At 56.9% G+C, this 14,741-nt stretch overlaps 7 protein-coding genes across 7 annotated transcripts; 4 read left to right on the forward strand and 3 right to left on the reverse strand.

Moving 5' to 3' along the window:
• Positions 1-37: 37 nt before the first annotated feature.
• MSY001_1297 (uncharacterized protein) lies at positions 38-1,734 on the forward strand (the record flags this gene model as incomplete). The annotated part of the gene is made up of 2 exons (XM_018886412.1): positions 38-1,628; positions 1,733-1,734. Coding segments are annotated over 2 exons (1,593 nt in total).
• A 285-nt stretch (positions 1,735-2,019) lies between these two features.
• MSY001_1298 (uncharacterized protein) lies at positions 2,020-3,174 on the reverse strand (the record flags this gene model as incomplete). Its single annotated transcript, XM_018886413.1, has 1 exon — positions 2,020-3,174. The coding sequence occupies one exon, from the start codon at positions 3,172-3,174 to the stop codon at positions 2,020-2,022; it is 1,155 nt and encodes a 384-aa protein (XP_018739890.1).
• A 95-nt stretch (positions 3,175-3,269) lies between these two features.
• Positions 3,270-5,090, forward strand: MSY001_1299 (uncharacterized protein; the record flags this gene model as incomplete). Its single annotated transcript, XM_018886414.1, has 1 exon — positions 3,270-5,090. One exon carries the CDS (start codon positions 3,270-3,272, stop codon positions 5,088-5,090), a length of 1,821 nt encoding a protein of 606 aa, XP_018739891.1.
• A 76-nt stretch (positions 5,091-5,166) lies between these two features.
• Positions 5,167-6,526, reverse strand: MSY001_1300 (uncharacterized protein; the record flags this gene model as incomplete). Its single annotated transcript, XM_018886416.1, has 2 exons — positions 5,167-5,175; positions 5,297-6,526. The coding sequence occupies 2 exons, from the start codon at positions 6,524-6,526 to the stop codon at positions 5,167-5,169; spliced, it is 1,239 nt and encodes a 412-aa protein (XP_018739892.1).
• Positions 6,527-6,910: 384 nt separating this feature from the next.
• On the forward strand, positions 6,911-7,428 carry MSY001_1301 (uncharacterized protein; the record flags this gene model as incomplete). The annotated part of the gene is made up of 7 exons (XM_018886417.1): positions 6,911-6,917; positions 6,944-6,963; positions 6,989-7,061; positions 7,086-7,154; positions 7,178-7,298; positions 7,328-7,348; positions 7,374-7,428. 7 exons carry the CDS (start codon positions 6,911-6,913, stop codon positions 7,426-7,428), a joined length of 366 nt encoding a protein of 121 aa, XP_018739893.1.
• A 112-nt stretch (positions 7,429-7,540) lies between these two features.
• On the reverse strand, positions 7,541-8,088 carry MSY001_1302 (uncharacterized protein; the record flags this gene model as incomplete). Its single annotated transcript, XM_018886418.1, has 3 exons — positions 7,541-7,672; positions 7,726-8,010; positions 8,086-8,088. The coding sequence occupies 3 exons, from the start codon at positions 8,086-8,088 to the stop codon at positions 7,541-7,543; spliced, it is 420 nt and encodes a 139-aa protein (XP_018739894.1).
• Positions 8,089-9,286: 1,198 nt separating this feature from the next.
• Positions 9,287-12,708, forward strand: MSY001_1303 (uncharacterized protein; the record flags this gene model as incomplete). The annotated part of the gene is made up of 3 exons (XM_018886419.1): positions 9,287-10,652; positions 11,800-12,560; positions 12,688-12,708. The coding sequence occupies 3 exons, from the start codon at positions 9,287-9,289 to the stop codon at positions 12,706-12,708; spliced, it is 2,148 nt and encodes a 715-aa protein (XP_018739895.1).
• Positions 12,709-14,741: the final 2,033 nt, after the last annotated feature.

Genomic DNA, 14,741 nt, shown 5'->3' on the forward strand with positions numbered 1-14,741 from the left:
TAATGTCTTTTTTCTGCGGCCGCCGCAGCGTCCTACCATGGACCACGAGAACCGCACGCATGAGCGGCCGCCCTTATCCAACGACGAGCTTGTGCGTGGCATCATCCATTTGCACGTGCCCTCGGAGCGGCAGATTGACGGGATCCGCGTGCATCTGCGTGCGACCATCTCGCAGGCCATTCTCGAGACGACGCAATACAACCACACTCCTTCTTCGTACGAGAATGCCACCTTCATGGAGCGTGTTCTCGAGATCGGCGTGCCTATGCGCCTCAGCAAGCTCCAGCATCATCGCTCCAACAGCATGCCGCGTCCGCGCAGTCCCTCTGTCACGCCAGGTGGTGGCGCGAGGCACGGCGACTCGAGCAACGACATATTCCGGAACATGGTGCGCGGCGTCTCGCGCGGCCGACACACGCACCGGCCACCGTCGCAGACGGGCTCGCTGCTGCGTGGGCGGAGCCTCCTGCCCACCGATGAGGGCGGCTACTCGCGCTCGCAGTCGCGCACGCGCACACCGGTTGACGAGGCGGGCTCCGGGTCCTCGACGCCTCACCGGCGCAGCAACGCGGACTGGTCCGCGGAGGACTTGCAGCATCTGCACCGGCGCCTGGAGCAGCAGCAGATCCACGAAGAGGAGGATGAGCAGCGAGGCCGCACAGCGGAGCGCGGCACACGCTCCAACCAGTCGCTTATGGAGAACAACTTTGAGGTGTTCCGCCAGGACGGCGAGGACGGCCTGTTTCTCGAGAAGGGCGTGCACATGTTCGAGTTTGCCTTTATCATTCCCGCGGACGCTCCTCCATACGACCGCAGTCCGTTTGGCAAGGTGCGCTACACGGTCAAAGTCACCGCGCTCGGCGCCGGGCGCGCGCGCAGCCATGTGGAAGAGTGGCGCGACTTCTTTCCCATGGTGAACCCCGCGCCGGATGGCGGGGTGACCCCGCTCACGGTGCTGTTCAATGACATGCACGACACGGTCGGCATGCTCTCTGTGGCGTGCACGTCGAACAACATCTCTGTGGGGGGCCTCTTCAACATTGACATCCACAGTCCGTCGGCGCCCCCCGACCTGCTGGTGTATATGGTGCGGATCTCGCTGCACACGACTATTGAGCTCTTCACGAAGCGCAAGGGGCGTCAGGTAACGCCCGTGCAGAAGCGCAAGCTCTTTGAGAAGGGATGTGTGGCGCCGCAAGACAGGGCCCTGAGCGACGAGGCGGATCGTCTACCGGGCTACATCCACTATGCAGGCAGCACGTCGGCGTGGACGGTGCAGGGCGTGGCACGCATTCCCGACGACAACGCGATCCGGCCCAGCACCATGCCCGGGACGCGCTCGCCCCTGCGCTTCCACCACGTGCTTGTCGTCGAGGTCGTGCACAGTCGCTCTGACCCTGCTGTGCCGGATGCTCTCACGCCCGAGGGGCGGCGCAAGCTCAAGGTATTTACGTTGCGCCAGAGCATTGTGATTCCCTCTTGCTGCTGTGCGCTCGATGCCGTGACGCTGCCGCCTTACAGTGCGACGCCCACGTCCTCGACCGTGCCGCAGCTCAAGCACCTGACCGGCACCACATGGGAGCAAATTGTGATGGCGAACCAGGACCGCGGCGAGTCGCACAACATGTGTGTGTGTGGCATGAGCCTGGCCGACCTGTCTGCGGCGGAGCAGGCGATGCTGCCGCCCACGGACGCGACTGCGCTCATGGTCGAGCACGGGCGGCCCGGGCAGAAGCCGGGCGAGCTGGACGACTCGTTCTTCGCGGCGGACGAGCACCGCCCTGGGGGCGGGGCCGAGGCGGGAGCGAGCGGCAACACCCAGCCAGGCGCGCCCCCCGCGGACCGGCACAGCCTGTCGAGGCCGCCGTCGACGCGGTCCGAATCGCGCGCCTCACCGAGCTCGTGGCTCGATCGCACTCGATCGCCGCCGCCGCCGCCGCCGGCACTGGGTCTGTCGGCGCCGATGCTGCCTGCTGTACCGACTGAGCAGCCACCAGCCTACACGATGAATTCTATACCCTAGGCCAGGTCTACGACGCAGCGGATGCACTCGCCGTCCTTCATGTACTGGAGCCCCTGGTTAATCTCGCTGAGCGTGCTGCGGTGTGTCACGTAGTCATCGACCACAAAGTCACCCCGCAGGTACCGCTCGACCAGGCCGGGCAGCTGCGTGCGACCCTTGACGCCACCAAACGCCGAGCCCTGCCACTTGCGGCCCGTCACGAGCTGGAAGGGGCGCGTAGAGATCTCCTCACCGGCCTTGGCAACGCCAATGATCGTCGAAATGCCCCAGCCCTTGTGGCACGCCTCCAGCGCCGTGCGCATGACCTTGACGTTGCCCGTGCAGTCGAACGTGTAGTCCAGGCCGCCGTCGGTCATCTCAACCAGGTGGGCCACGACGGGGTCACCGCTCTCGACGGCCGGCACCTCGGTCGGGTTGAGAAAGTCGGTAGCGCCAAACTTCTTCGCCCACGAGGCCTTGCTAGGGTTGGTGTCGATAGCAATGATGCGCTTCGCACCACGCTCCTTGGCACCGTAGATCACCGCGAGACCAACGCAGCCAACGCCCCATACGGCGACCGTGGCGTCCTTCTCGATCTTCGCCGTGTACACGGCAGCGCCATAGCCCGTCGTCACACCACAGCCCAGCAGGCACGTGCGGTCCATCGGCGCATTGGGGTCGACGGCGACGAGCGAGTATTGCGACACGACCGTGTACTGGCTAAACGTCGACGTGCCCATAAAGTGGAAGAGCTCCTCGCCCGTGCGCACCGACGTGAAGCGCTTCGTGCCATCGGGCATCACGCCACGACCCTGCGTCGCCCGCACGGCCTGGCACAGGTTCGTCTTGCCCGACAGGCAGAACTTGCACTGACGGCACTCTGCCGTGTAGAGCAGGATCACATTGTCGCCCTTCTTCACGTGCGTCACACCCTCACCCACCGACTCAACGATGCCCGCGCCCTCGTGGCCCAGAATCGCCGGGAACGCTCCCTCGGGATCGCCACCCGACAGCGTGTACGTATCGGTGTGGCACAGGCCCGTGAACGTCACACGCACGCGCACCTCTCCGGCGCGGGGAGGCGCCACACGCACCTCCTCAACCTGGAGCGGCTTCTGCGCCTCCCACGCAATCGCCGCCTTGCAAGTGATCGTCTGGCCCTCGGTCGTCATGGTGAAGTCGCACGACTGTGGCCCGAGGACACCTCCGTTTCACGTGATGAGGCCCGTGCCCCGTCCACCGCCACGGCGGGCGGTTGCAGTGCAGCATGACCGGCCCGTATTTCCTCGGGGTCGACGTCGGCACGGGCTCGGCGCGCGCCGCGCTCATCGGACAAGATGCACGAATTCTCGCTCAACACTCGTCGCCGCTCAAGACGTGGCGCTACGAGGAAGATCCCCATCTGTTCGAGCAGTCTGGCGACCAGATTTGGTCGGCGATCACCGAATGTGTGCGCCACGTCATCCACGATGCCGGCGTCGCTCCAGACGACGTGCATGGAATCGGCTTTGATGCGACGTGCAGCCTCGTTGTCGTAGACCGCTCGTCGTACGCGCCAGTCAGCGTGACGCCGCCACACCTCGGCCGGCACGCCGAGCGCAATGTCATCCTGTGGGCGGACCATCGCGCCGAGGCAGAGGCACTCCGCATCAACGAAACGCACCACAAAGTGCTCAACTATGTCGGCGGAACCATGTCCCTCGAGATGGAGATGCCCAAGATCCTATGGTTGCGGGAGCACCTCGCCCCCGAGGCCTTTGCGCGCTGCGAGTTCTTCGACTTGCCCGACTACCTTACGTTCCGTGCCTCGGGCGCACGCGCACGGTCGCACTGCAGCCTCGTGTGCAAGTGTGGCTTTATCCCTCCGGGCACCGCTGGGAGCACACTTGGCTGGCAGCCCGACTTTCTCGAGCAGGTCGGACTCGGGTGCCTCGCGCCAGACTATGCACAGCTCGGTGGCGTGCCTGGTCGCCACGGCCTTGTGCTCACTGCCGGCATGCCCGTCGGTGCGGGCCTGTCCGAAGCAGCGGCGAGCGACCTGGGCCTCCGGCCCCACACGCCTGTGGCGTCCGCCCTGATCGATGCCTACGCCGGGTGGGTCGGTACCGTCGCGGCCAGTTCGCTCGATACTGCCGTGCCTCCTGCGTCGCTGCAGGACGCACACACACGCCTCGTGGCCATTGCCGGCACCAGCACGTGCTACTGTATCCAAAGTGCGGATGGTGTACATGTGCCCGGCGTCTGGGGACCGTACCACCACGCCGTGTTCCCCGGCCAGTGGATGAACGAGGGGGGACAGAGCAGCACCGGCCAGCTGATCGACGCCGTCTTGGAGACTCACCCCGCGTACGCGGCCACCCTTAGCCTGGCCCAAGCGCGTGGCGCATCGGTGTTTGAGCTGCTCGAAGAGTCACTGGCGGCCCAGATGCATGCACGTGGCTGGGCCATATCGTCGCCCTCGTCGTACGCACGCCTCGTGTCGTATGCGCACATGTACCCTGACTTTTACGGGAACCGCTCGCCCCTCGCCGATCCGCGTCTCCGCGGTATGATCATCGGTCTCGACTTGGACCACTCGCGCGCGGATCTCGCACGCAAGTACCTGCTGACGCTCGAGGCCATTGCGCTGCAGACGCGGCACATTGTCGACGAGATGAACCAGAGTGGGCACCACATCGAGGCCATCTACCTCTCCGGCGGCGGGCAGGCGCGAAACCGCATCTATGCTCAGCTCGTCGCTGACGTGTGCGGCTTGCGTGTGCAGATGCCGTCTGAGACATCCGCTAGCGTGGTTGTCGGGGCGGCAATCCTGGGCCACCTCGCCGCCGATGTCACGCATTCACGCGCCGGCACCGTCCGTGCCACCGAGTCGGTCCTCCCCACACAGGCCGAGGCCGACGCGGTGGCTCCGACGCACTCGGAGCGACTGTGGACCATTATGGCACAGGCCACACCGCCTGGCCAATCTGTATGGCCAACAGACGACAGCGCATGGCGCGCTCACTTTGCTGCCAAGTACCGCATCTTCCACGAGTGCATCCAGCTGCAGCGCCGCTGGCGAGCCGAGATGGACGCCGCGTGGCACTAGTCGGCGAGCGGCGCCCCGCCCTCCGCCGGGGCTGCCTGGGCGTCCTCCAAGATGCGGTAGCGCTGACCACGCCACGTCACGGTCGCTCCGGCCATGGCCCAAGCCCAGATCGGCAGCGCGAGCGCCTCTCGCAGGCACCAAGCACCAAAAAAGCGTTGTTGCTCGGCCGCCGGAAGAGGCACGCCCTGCCGCAACGAGAGGTGCACGTCCGTATCGACCCAGTACCACGCTGCGAGGTGCAGGCCATAGAAGACGACGAACAGCAGCCATAGGGAGCCAGATGCGCCCAGTGGCGCCAGGAGCCAGACTCGCAGGCCGAACCAGCCACACAGACCCGCCACAAGACTCTCGGTGAATGGCTCCACGTACGTGGCGGCCGGGACCATGTGCCGCCGCACACGGATCCAGCGCATGCGCCGCTTCGCATACTCCGTCATAGTCTGGATGTCGCCCACAGCCACATGAGCCACGTCGCCAGGCGCCACACGGTGCGCCAGCTGCTGTGGCGGACGCCACAAGCTCAGGGCGAGCATGTTGTCCTCAGCCAGGTAGATGCCGAAGCGTGCGAGAGCCCGAGCGCCGTGGCACACAACGTCGTCTTGGTCGGATGGCGCGTCGTCAAATGCCCGGCTACCGAATCTGTCGCCGTGGCGGTCCAGGTGGAAAAACGAGTCCGGCACCTGCTCTAAATCGCTCTTCCGGTACATGTTGCTCTTGCCCATGACACAGCTGTCGACGGCCACCGCATTTATCGCCAAGTACATCTTCGCATGCGTCGTCGAGAGAAATACCCGCTCGACGTGCGAGGCCCATGTATCGGCGGGCAGCACGCCCAGTGGCACATGGTGCACTAGCCCGACACGCTTGCTGTGTGGCTCGCGACGTAGCCACAGGGGAAGCGGGCGCGTAGGCGCCATCGTCAGCGCGTCGACGGCACGCGCCATCGCCTGCGGACCGAGCGAGACCTGACTGTCGACAACCCATACAATGTCATGCTTGGCCAACGCGTACGGACGGACGAGGTTGTTGATTTTGGGATTCACACCGGCGTCTGCATCGCCCACAAGGATCTGACTCTGGATATGCGGGTAGCGCGCGACGACTTGTCGTGCCACGCCAAGGGCCTGGTCCGATTCAGATCGCACACTGAGAATAACTTCATATCGGTCGCGTGGGTACTGCTGCTCAAAGCTTGAGCACAAGTTTGCATACAAGTGGCAGTCCAAGCCGGCCAGCGGGCGCAGAATTGACACACCTGGCACCTCCGTCTCGGTTTCGCCCTGGGAACCAGATGCCAGGGGAGAACGCGGCCAAGGCTCGCGAAAGTACCGCTTTGCTACCGACCGCCCGATACAGCACACATACCACAATGTGACGTACCAAAGGAGCGCTGCAGCGGCCAGCACCGAGCCTGCCCACGAAGCCCACCCAGCCATGCGTCGCGCACGAAGGCAGGTGCGTGACAGCGATACCTCCACATCACACCACCGTCGGCGGCGGGCTGACTGTCGCCTGCGCCCTCTATGATGTCTGTCCGTACCTTCTATAGCCGATCTACCTTGCCCTTGCTTGCGCTCCGTACAGTGCTCGAGGCCTAAGCGAGCATGGTATGCACGTGACATAGTGGAGACGAAGTCAGGCGCGGAGGAGGACGTCGTGTTGTGCTTTGAGCATGTCGGGAATTTGCCGCACTCGGTACGCAGTCGCGCTTTCTCACGACAGGCTCCAGGAAGAGAGGAAACAATGGCGTCGTGACCACCCATTCGTATGTGACACGTACTCACATTAGGGATTCTATGCCCGACCTGAGAAAGAGGCGGATGGCTCGTTGAATCTACTTGTCTGGGAGGTAGGGATTCCAGGCAAGGCAAATGTATGTGCCTCCCACTCACATTCAGACGCCCTGGGAGGGTGGTGTCTACAAACTAAAGATGTACTTCCCCGAGGAGTATCCATCCAAGCCACCGAAGTGTGCGTAGCGCTCCCTCACCCTAGGCAAGTTCACGCCCCCCCTGTTCCATCCCAACGTTTTTCCCTCCGGCACTGTGTGCTTGTCGATTCTAGGTAGGTGCACCCACTAACCAAAGACGAAGAAAAGAGTTGGAAGCCAGCAATTACGATCAAGCAGATCCTCCTCGGTGTGCAGGATTTGCTCAACGATCCCAACCCTGGCGATCCCGCGCAAGCCGATGCCTTTCACTTGTTCAAGTACGTGCTCGCTTTACTAACGCTTGCAGGCAGGATCGCGCCGCATACGAGTAAGTCGGGTCGACTAACGATCAGGCGCAAGGTCCGCCAGATCGCGCGCGAGCTCCAGGCTCAAAACCAGGTAGCATAGGCTCGGCCCATAGAAATGGATAACATCGAAGCATACTGTGCTGCGTCGGTCTATGGTGTACACAACAGATAGGCGCTCCATCAGCCGCACTCAAACACAAAGAACAGCACACTTAGAGGCTCTCCATCTGCTGGACAACCTCATCAAGCTCGCGCTTGGAGGCCTGGTACCTCTCATTGGCCTCCTCGTACTTCTGCTCCCACTGGTCGCGCTCTTGCTCGGCACCCTGGATCTGGCGCTCCAGCTGCTCCGCACGCACATCCGTCTGCCGGAGCCTGCGTTGTCAGAAAATCATACACACTGTTCGGTAGTCTCCCTCAGATTCTTGTCCGTAGAGTCCAGCTGCTCCTCAAGCATATCAATGCGGCGCTGCAGAATGTCGACGTTGGACTTGTGGCTTTCTCCCTCCTCTTTGCCAACTTGAGCCTCACTCAGCTTATTTTCTGCATTTTCCAAGTCGGCTTCCACCACGGACAACTTGTGCTGCAGACTCGCAATCTCCTGCTCCTTCATGAGGTTGTCCTGCTCCAGCTCTTTGTTCTTAGCCTCGGCAGCCTCAGCGCGCTCCAAGGCAGCGTCCGCCTCAGCACGAAGCGAGTTCAGCTTTTCCTTAATACGATCCTACTCTGTAAGCATTTATGGGCATCGATCGCTTACCATGGTGGATTACGGACACTGTGTTGCTTGGATCAGCCACGATTCGCTGACGCGCGAGAGCAACGAGTGACACTCACGTGATCTCGGGGATGGGGGCGTGGCGCACGCCGGCATGCAGACTGGCAGCCTCGGGCGATTGGCTGTGAACCAATGTGCCAGCGCGTGTGCTTTGTCCGGTCTTCTTGGGCCCCCTCCTCCCGTCGTAGCCATCCATACAGGCATTGCCTCCATCAAATGTAATGACACCCCGAGAAGCCAACATCACACCCTAGGATTTTGCTCTACACCGATAAGGACCACTGGGCTGTGCCGAACTAGGCATTCTCTACGTGCTGAAAGAGTCTGTAACCTCAACCTAACTCATGACAAGTCCCATAGAGCGGCATGGCCTAACGTTCCACCATACCACCGTCGCCGTCGGTCGTAGAATAGCGTCTCTCGCGCTCCGATTCCTGGTGACGTGTCCGAATTTTAGGGTGCTCAGCTAATCATTCCTATATATAGGCAACGCCGAAGGGACCTGCATGATGAGTAAGCAATGGTAGTGGAGATGCCCTTCCGCAACTAGCCACAGCAGCCCCGCATTGCAGGGGCGCAGGCCAGACCTCCGTCGCACAACGCATCTGTCTTTTGCGCGTCTCAGTCACTTACCAACTTCAGCCAGTCTTTCCATTCCCTCTGCCCTTATAATTCATTTAAAAATTCCAGGCTGAGACTATTTTGCATGTTCGGAGCTTCTGCTTTGTCGAGCCTATTTGCCTCGTATGCGGCACCTGCCGCTGCGGAGCACCCACGAGAGGGCAAGGCAGAACGCCTCCCATACGCCCGGAACATTTCTGGACCACGACATGCATCTCGATCACGTACGCGAACGCGCACACGACAAAATTATCTTCGAAGTGAGCAGCCTACGAGCAATAATGTGGGGTGGTCGAAGACAGCACCAAAAGACCACCCTCTATCATCCCACAATCTTTCTAAGAAGGGATACCATACATTCATGTGCCTAAATATTCCGTTTCATGTGAAAAAGCGCTACACACTTATTCGGGAGCTTGGTATTGGGGCGTACGGCTGTGTGGCACTTGCGTTTGACGAGCAATCTGAGCGGCAAGTCGCTATCAAAAAAGTATCCAACTTTTTTGACCAAGAAGTGCTAACACGGCGTACGCTGAGGGAAGTGGCATCGCTCTCTCACCTTATGGGCTGTCCTAACGTAGTCCAGATCCTGGATTTTGATGTATCGTTTATTGAGCTCAATGAAGTCTATTTCATATTCAAGGCGTGTGATGCCGATCTGTCTCAAATTATTCGTTCGGACCAGGAGCTCACAGAGTCCCATATCAGATTTTTCATGGTCCAGTTGCTACGCGGTGTCCATTCTATGCACAGCGCCCATATCATCCATCGAGACTTGAAGCCGGGCAACCTATTGGTAAACACCGATTGCCGACTCTTCATCTGCGATTTTGGCATGTCGCGAGCATTTGAATCACAAAATTCTGACTATCTGCGGCAACATCTTAGCCTTGGTGACAATGACACCAATGGCTCCATTGTTTCGACACCTGATGACTCGTCGCAGGACCACTTTGCCATGAATGTCATCGATGTGGAAGCTGATCGGCGAGACACCCCTCACACTGACAAATCCGATCAAGCTGCTTTTATGCGATTCTTCTACTCTGGCGGTGCTGATGCTGGTAGCGAAGAAAAACCTCTGCCTCTTTCCAAGCCATCTCAAATTCATTTTCCTGGGGCTCCCTTAACAAATTATGTGGCCACGCGCTGGTACCGCGCGCCCGAGGTGATGCTCCGCAACAAAGGTGGCTATACGCCCGCCATGGATATGTGGAGCGTAGGATGCATATTGGCCGAGTTGCTTGGCCGCCGTCCCATTTTTCCCGGATCCGACTATATGGATCAGCTGTCACGCATCAACAAGGTGCTGGGTGGTCCTTCTGAGTCTCTTTTGGATCAAATGGGCTCGGCCCATGCGCGGCATCATATCGAATCTTTGCCCCATTGTGAGGGTGTCCAATGGTCGAAGCTCTATCCTGGATCTCCAGAGATGGCTCTAGATCTATTGAACCGTTTACTTCAGTGGGACCCGGAAAAGCGGATCACAGCTGGAGAGGCACTAGCTCATCCGTGGTTCAAACGATACTGGCAGGGCTCGACATCTACACAGCTTCCCTCCCCTTTCCGACGCTTTGCTCAAGTCGAAATGATTCACACTCCTGCGGAATTCAAATTAGCCTTTGAAAACCAAAGTGATACGATCAAAGACTTATGGATGTCAAATCCTTCCAATTTCCATCTGGAAACTACCTCTTCCGCTCATTTTCCCTCTCCCAAGCGACCGCCTGCCGTGAACTGGCAACACTCTAGTCCGCAAAGTGCAGGTACGATGATTTTAGACTCTTCGACACCTAGCTCATCGGGCCCTGACTCAGTTCATCAGGACATTCTCAATGGGCAACTTCACGACGACGAGCCTGACAAGTGCCTGTCGGCCAACGAACCGACAACCAGTGACGATGGCGTTATGTCATCCGAGAACTTTGGTGAGCCAAGCCTCGAGCAAACAGAGCATTCAGGTTTCTCGTGGCTGAATCGTGCTTGTTCCCTTATAAGTTGGCATTAAATGTATATAGGATTACGGTTCGAAGACAACGGTAAATAAACCATTATGCTGATATTTTCAGAGCGGGTATATTGTCACCATTTTCGTCTACCCTCGTTGGAACCTGTGCTAGTTAGCGTGTTTTAATGATCTCACATACATTCCTTGCATCTTCCTGCTGAAGATGGCATCCATTCGGGCATGTCCTAGGTTGACAGTTTTAGGACATCCATCACGGTCTTTTTCCAATCGTGTACACTCGGCACAATAGTAGGCATCCTGTTATATTAGCTGTGATACACATACAGAGACACCATGGCCGCCACACACGATGCATTTGTTGCCATAGTTTCCAAAATTGCACTCGTCACAGATACGAACTATGGCGGATGGCCGCACATAGGAGTCACATATGGGACTCATGTCAATGTGCCCAGAACGTACCATTTCCCATCACAACGCTCACAAAGCCTCCCTATAGCAATCCCTGGAAGTTTGCGACATAATACCAAATCGGTGTGATGCCTAAAAGTCAGCCGATCGTCTGCGCCACTTACTTAGACATGGTCGTAGTGCGCCAAAGAAATGGAGGTTTATTTCTTTGAGCTATGATTGGTCACAATTTAAACGACCGGGCGGCAGTAATCTCAAGTCTCTGAAGGAGCAGCGCCACGAGGATCTCTCTAACCACCGTGCCTCTTTGTTGCATTTCCTTGATTTGGAAATGACAAAGGCGTCTTCAAGCGCAGGCACAGATACTGGCATTGTAAATCCTATGAGCACCGATAAAAAGAACCACTCAATGGAGTCGCGGTCTTCGGGCCGCCGGAATCGGGTTCATTTTGCTTGTACGTACATTTTGACTTATCTAAAGGTACAGAATGTTATCGACGGAAACAACGTTGCAATAGGCAGATTCCATGCCAAAATGTATGTTGAAAGTACCATTCAAACTAACAACCAGTGTATTGCCCGCAGAATACCTGAGCAATGCAAAGTGTTCAAACAAGAGGAAACCCCCTGTGACTTGAGCAGCCACATCGCCAACTTGGAACATTCTCTTGAGCAGGGTCTTGGTTCTGTTACAGAGAGTCTGAAGTACCTTATGAATGAGGTCCACAGCATGAAACGGAGTTCGCCTCCCTTTTCAAATTCATCATCTTCTCAAGACAACAACCATACAACGTCTCCTTTCCCCTGCCCCAATGCAGGCACCGAGTTTGATGCTAGTAGCGATGAAGACGGTTTGAATTTGAACGTCAACAATATATCGTCAGATTTGAACTCCGGTGCACTTGCCAAAGCGATGGTTGATCTTCCGGGACAGCATGTCCCCGTCTCCATTCCACCTATCTTTCCCTTTGAAGTTCAGGATATTTTAAATCTTGATATGTTCTCCCCTGTTCTCCAGGAGAGCTTAAACTCTATCATCTATCCGAAAGATGTGACTACCAAACTGATCGATCTGTTTTTCCAGACGCTCAACTTGCAGCGTCATCCGGTCCCTAAGGATATTATTGATGAGGCTATTGAGGATCTTTATAAGGATGATACGCTGGTAACAGAACGAACTCTTTCCAGGTTCAGTCTATTGGCGGCTGTTCTGGCCATCTCCACTGTGTTCATGTTTGTGGGCAATGCGGAAATTAGGGATGCTATGAATTTGGATGAGCAGTATATTGACCTAAATGCTTCCAGACGCTTGTACAATGCTGCGAAACTTGCTTGCCACACGTTGCAGGCACTTGGTCGTGAAGACGTTTTCTCAGTGTTGACTTACCTCGTTTTGGCACGGTACACATTTGTAACGGGCAGTCCTCGCCGGTCTTACATTCATGTCGTTCACCTTGTACGTGTTTCGTATACACTTGGTCTCCATCGTGATGGTTCAGTTTTTGGTCTGGATGACAAAGAATGTGAGCGTCGTCGGATGATTTGGGCGCTCGTGTATTCTGCTTCACAAACCTACTGTCTAGGCTTTGGAAGACCTCCGTTGATTATGGATGCATTCTGTGATACAAAACTGCCAAGAACGGAGACGTGTGTTCATAAAGTACCGTCCACCTTTGCGCACATGTTTACAAAAGACCCCGCGCCTCATCCCTTGCAAATTAATACTATCCGCTCTCGCTTCGCGAGGTTTATCGGCAAATTGTCGTTTGAGCTCCATAATGTTAGCAATTCCTTCGGCTACTCAAAGGTACTGGAGTTGCACAATGCTTTCGTCAAGTTTGTCTCTGAGCTTCCTTTTTATCTTCAAATCAAACTGGTGCGAAATGAGAGTGTGGTGGATTCTCGATGCGACTCATTCTTCCCATTTTTAAAGTTGCAGCGTTACCATCTTTGGTGCGACATTTGTTTTTACACCCTTTCGCTTCATTGCCCGTATCTTCTGCGGATGTTGGGCAAGTCACAGAAGGGTCGTTATTCCGTTTCGTATGAGAGTTGTATGGAAGCGGCCAAGCTAAGCCTGGACATGCGCCGTCAGCTGCTGAAAGACAAAGAAGTACCTGATGTTCCCTCTCGTAGCCGCGCATCGCTAGCGGCGTCCCGTTGGTACAATACGATCGTGGTCTCAAGTCTTTTGCTTCTTCTGACCCCCCCTGGCCAAGATGCTGACCTCCTACGGGAATATATGCAAGAATATATTGATTGGCGTGAGAGTCAGCGAGGCCAAGGTCGCGACGAAGATGTGGAAAGAGACATCCACATGGTGAAAGCTTTTCTGGAGCACGACAACAGTAAAATCGCCATGGAGGCCCCCAATGACGCAGAAAGTGACTCTCCCGACTCTGTCGAGTCATCAAAACGCCGACGCGTGGAGATCAATGCACCACAGGTTGGATCTACCGATGCGAGTCCTACAATGATGTCTTCCACTGGCACATTGCCTCCTTTGCCTGCTTTGACGGTTGATTCATGGCCATCCGGCGATATGACGGTGAATATGCCACAATCTGTTGCAGGACCCCAAGACTTTAATTGGCCGCTCCCCTCCAATTCTAATATCAAATCAAACTTTTTGGATGAAATGGTCAGTGGACTGCCAAGTCATGTTCCCCCGGTTATGCAACCTGTGGGGCCTATACAGGACACTGAAAATGGTTTAGCGGCTACCCTCAACTTGGGTGGACTGTACCGCTTGCCGCAAATTTTGCCAACTGAGCAAACACCCAATGGCACGGTAATGCCAGTTTGGCCCATGAATGCGGGGACCATGCCGAATACGTCTCAAGCCCTTCAAATGGATATACCCCATCTCGAATCCGACACTCAAGAACTTCTGAACCTTTGGTGATTCAATTTTTGTCATCTTTTATCTATACTATCCTGTTGTGCCAGTACAATGTCGAACGTTTTTGTTCTTGCTACGAGCAAGCGTTTGGCTTGCTCAATTTTCAAACCATTGTACGCATTCTCTTTGTATGGGATTCGTCGGGCACCAGCAATTTTTTTATCGAGCGCTCGTAGTTTTACCTTTAGCTCGTTGATTTGTTCTTCCATAAGGTACGCTTGAAGGGCTGCACGGGCGGCATTCGTAATATGTTCGAATCGCACGGGGCCAAGGAATTGGCCCCCGTACCACCGGCTCACCACCACGAGCACGTCGCTTGCACCTAGCTCACGGATGACCCGCATAATCTTGTCGGCCCCCCATGTTTCTCCGTCATCTTCTTTTCCTTGCTCGATGCCAAAGTCACTTGGCCCGCGAAGGCCCGATCGCCCTGGTTTCAATTGCAGAACGCGGAAGGCGTACATATCGTGTGTACTACCTCGTTTCGATGGTGCCGAATGACGGAATTGTGATGGAAGCTTTGTAATGGGTATAGCGGGGTGAATAACATGGGTCAAATTGTCTAGAAGGGCAGCGATGTAAGTAGGTGAAGCGGTCGTAAGCCGCATAGCGTAGCCTATAAAGACCGAGTTGCGATCTTCGATATACGCTTCCTCGCATGTAACAGGTGCCGGCAAGGCGTTTGCATCAGCATTCCCTGTAGACGAACTCAGCCATGTCGAAATTGATACAACA

The sequence above is a fragment of the Malassezia sympodialis genome, genomic scaffold (assembly GCF_000349305.1).
Source record: "Malassezia sympodialis ATCC 42132 genomic scaffold, msy_sf_5, whole genome shotgun sequence".
In the NCBI taxonomy this organism is placed as follows: Eukaryota; Fungi; Basidiomycota; class Malasseziomycetes; order Malasseziales; family Malasseziaceae; genus Malassezia; species Malassezia sympodialis.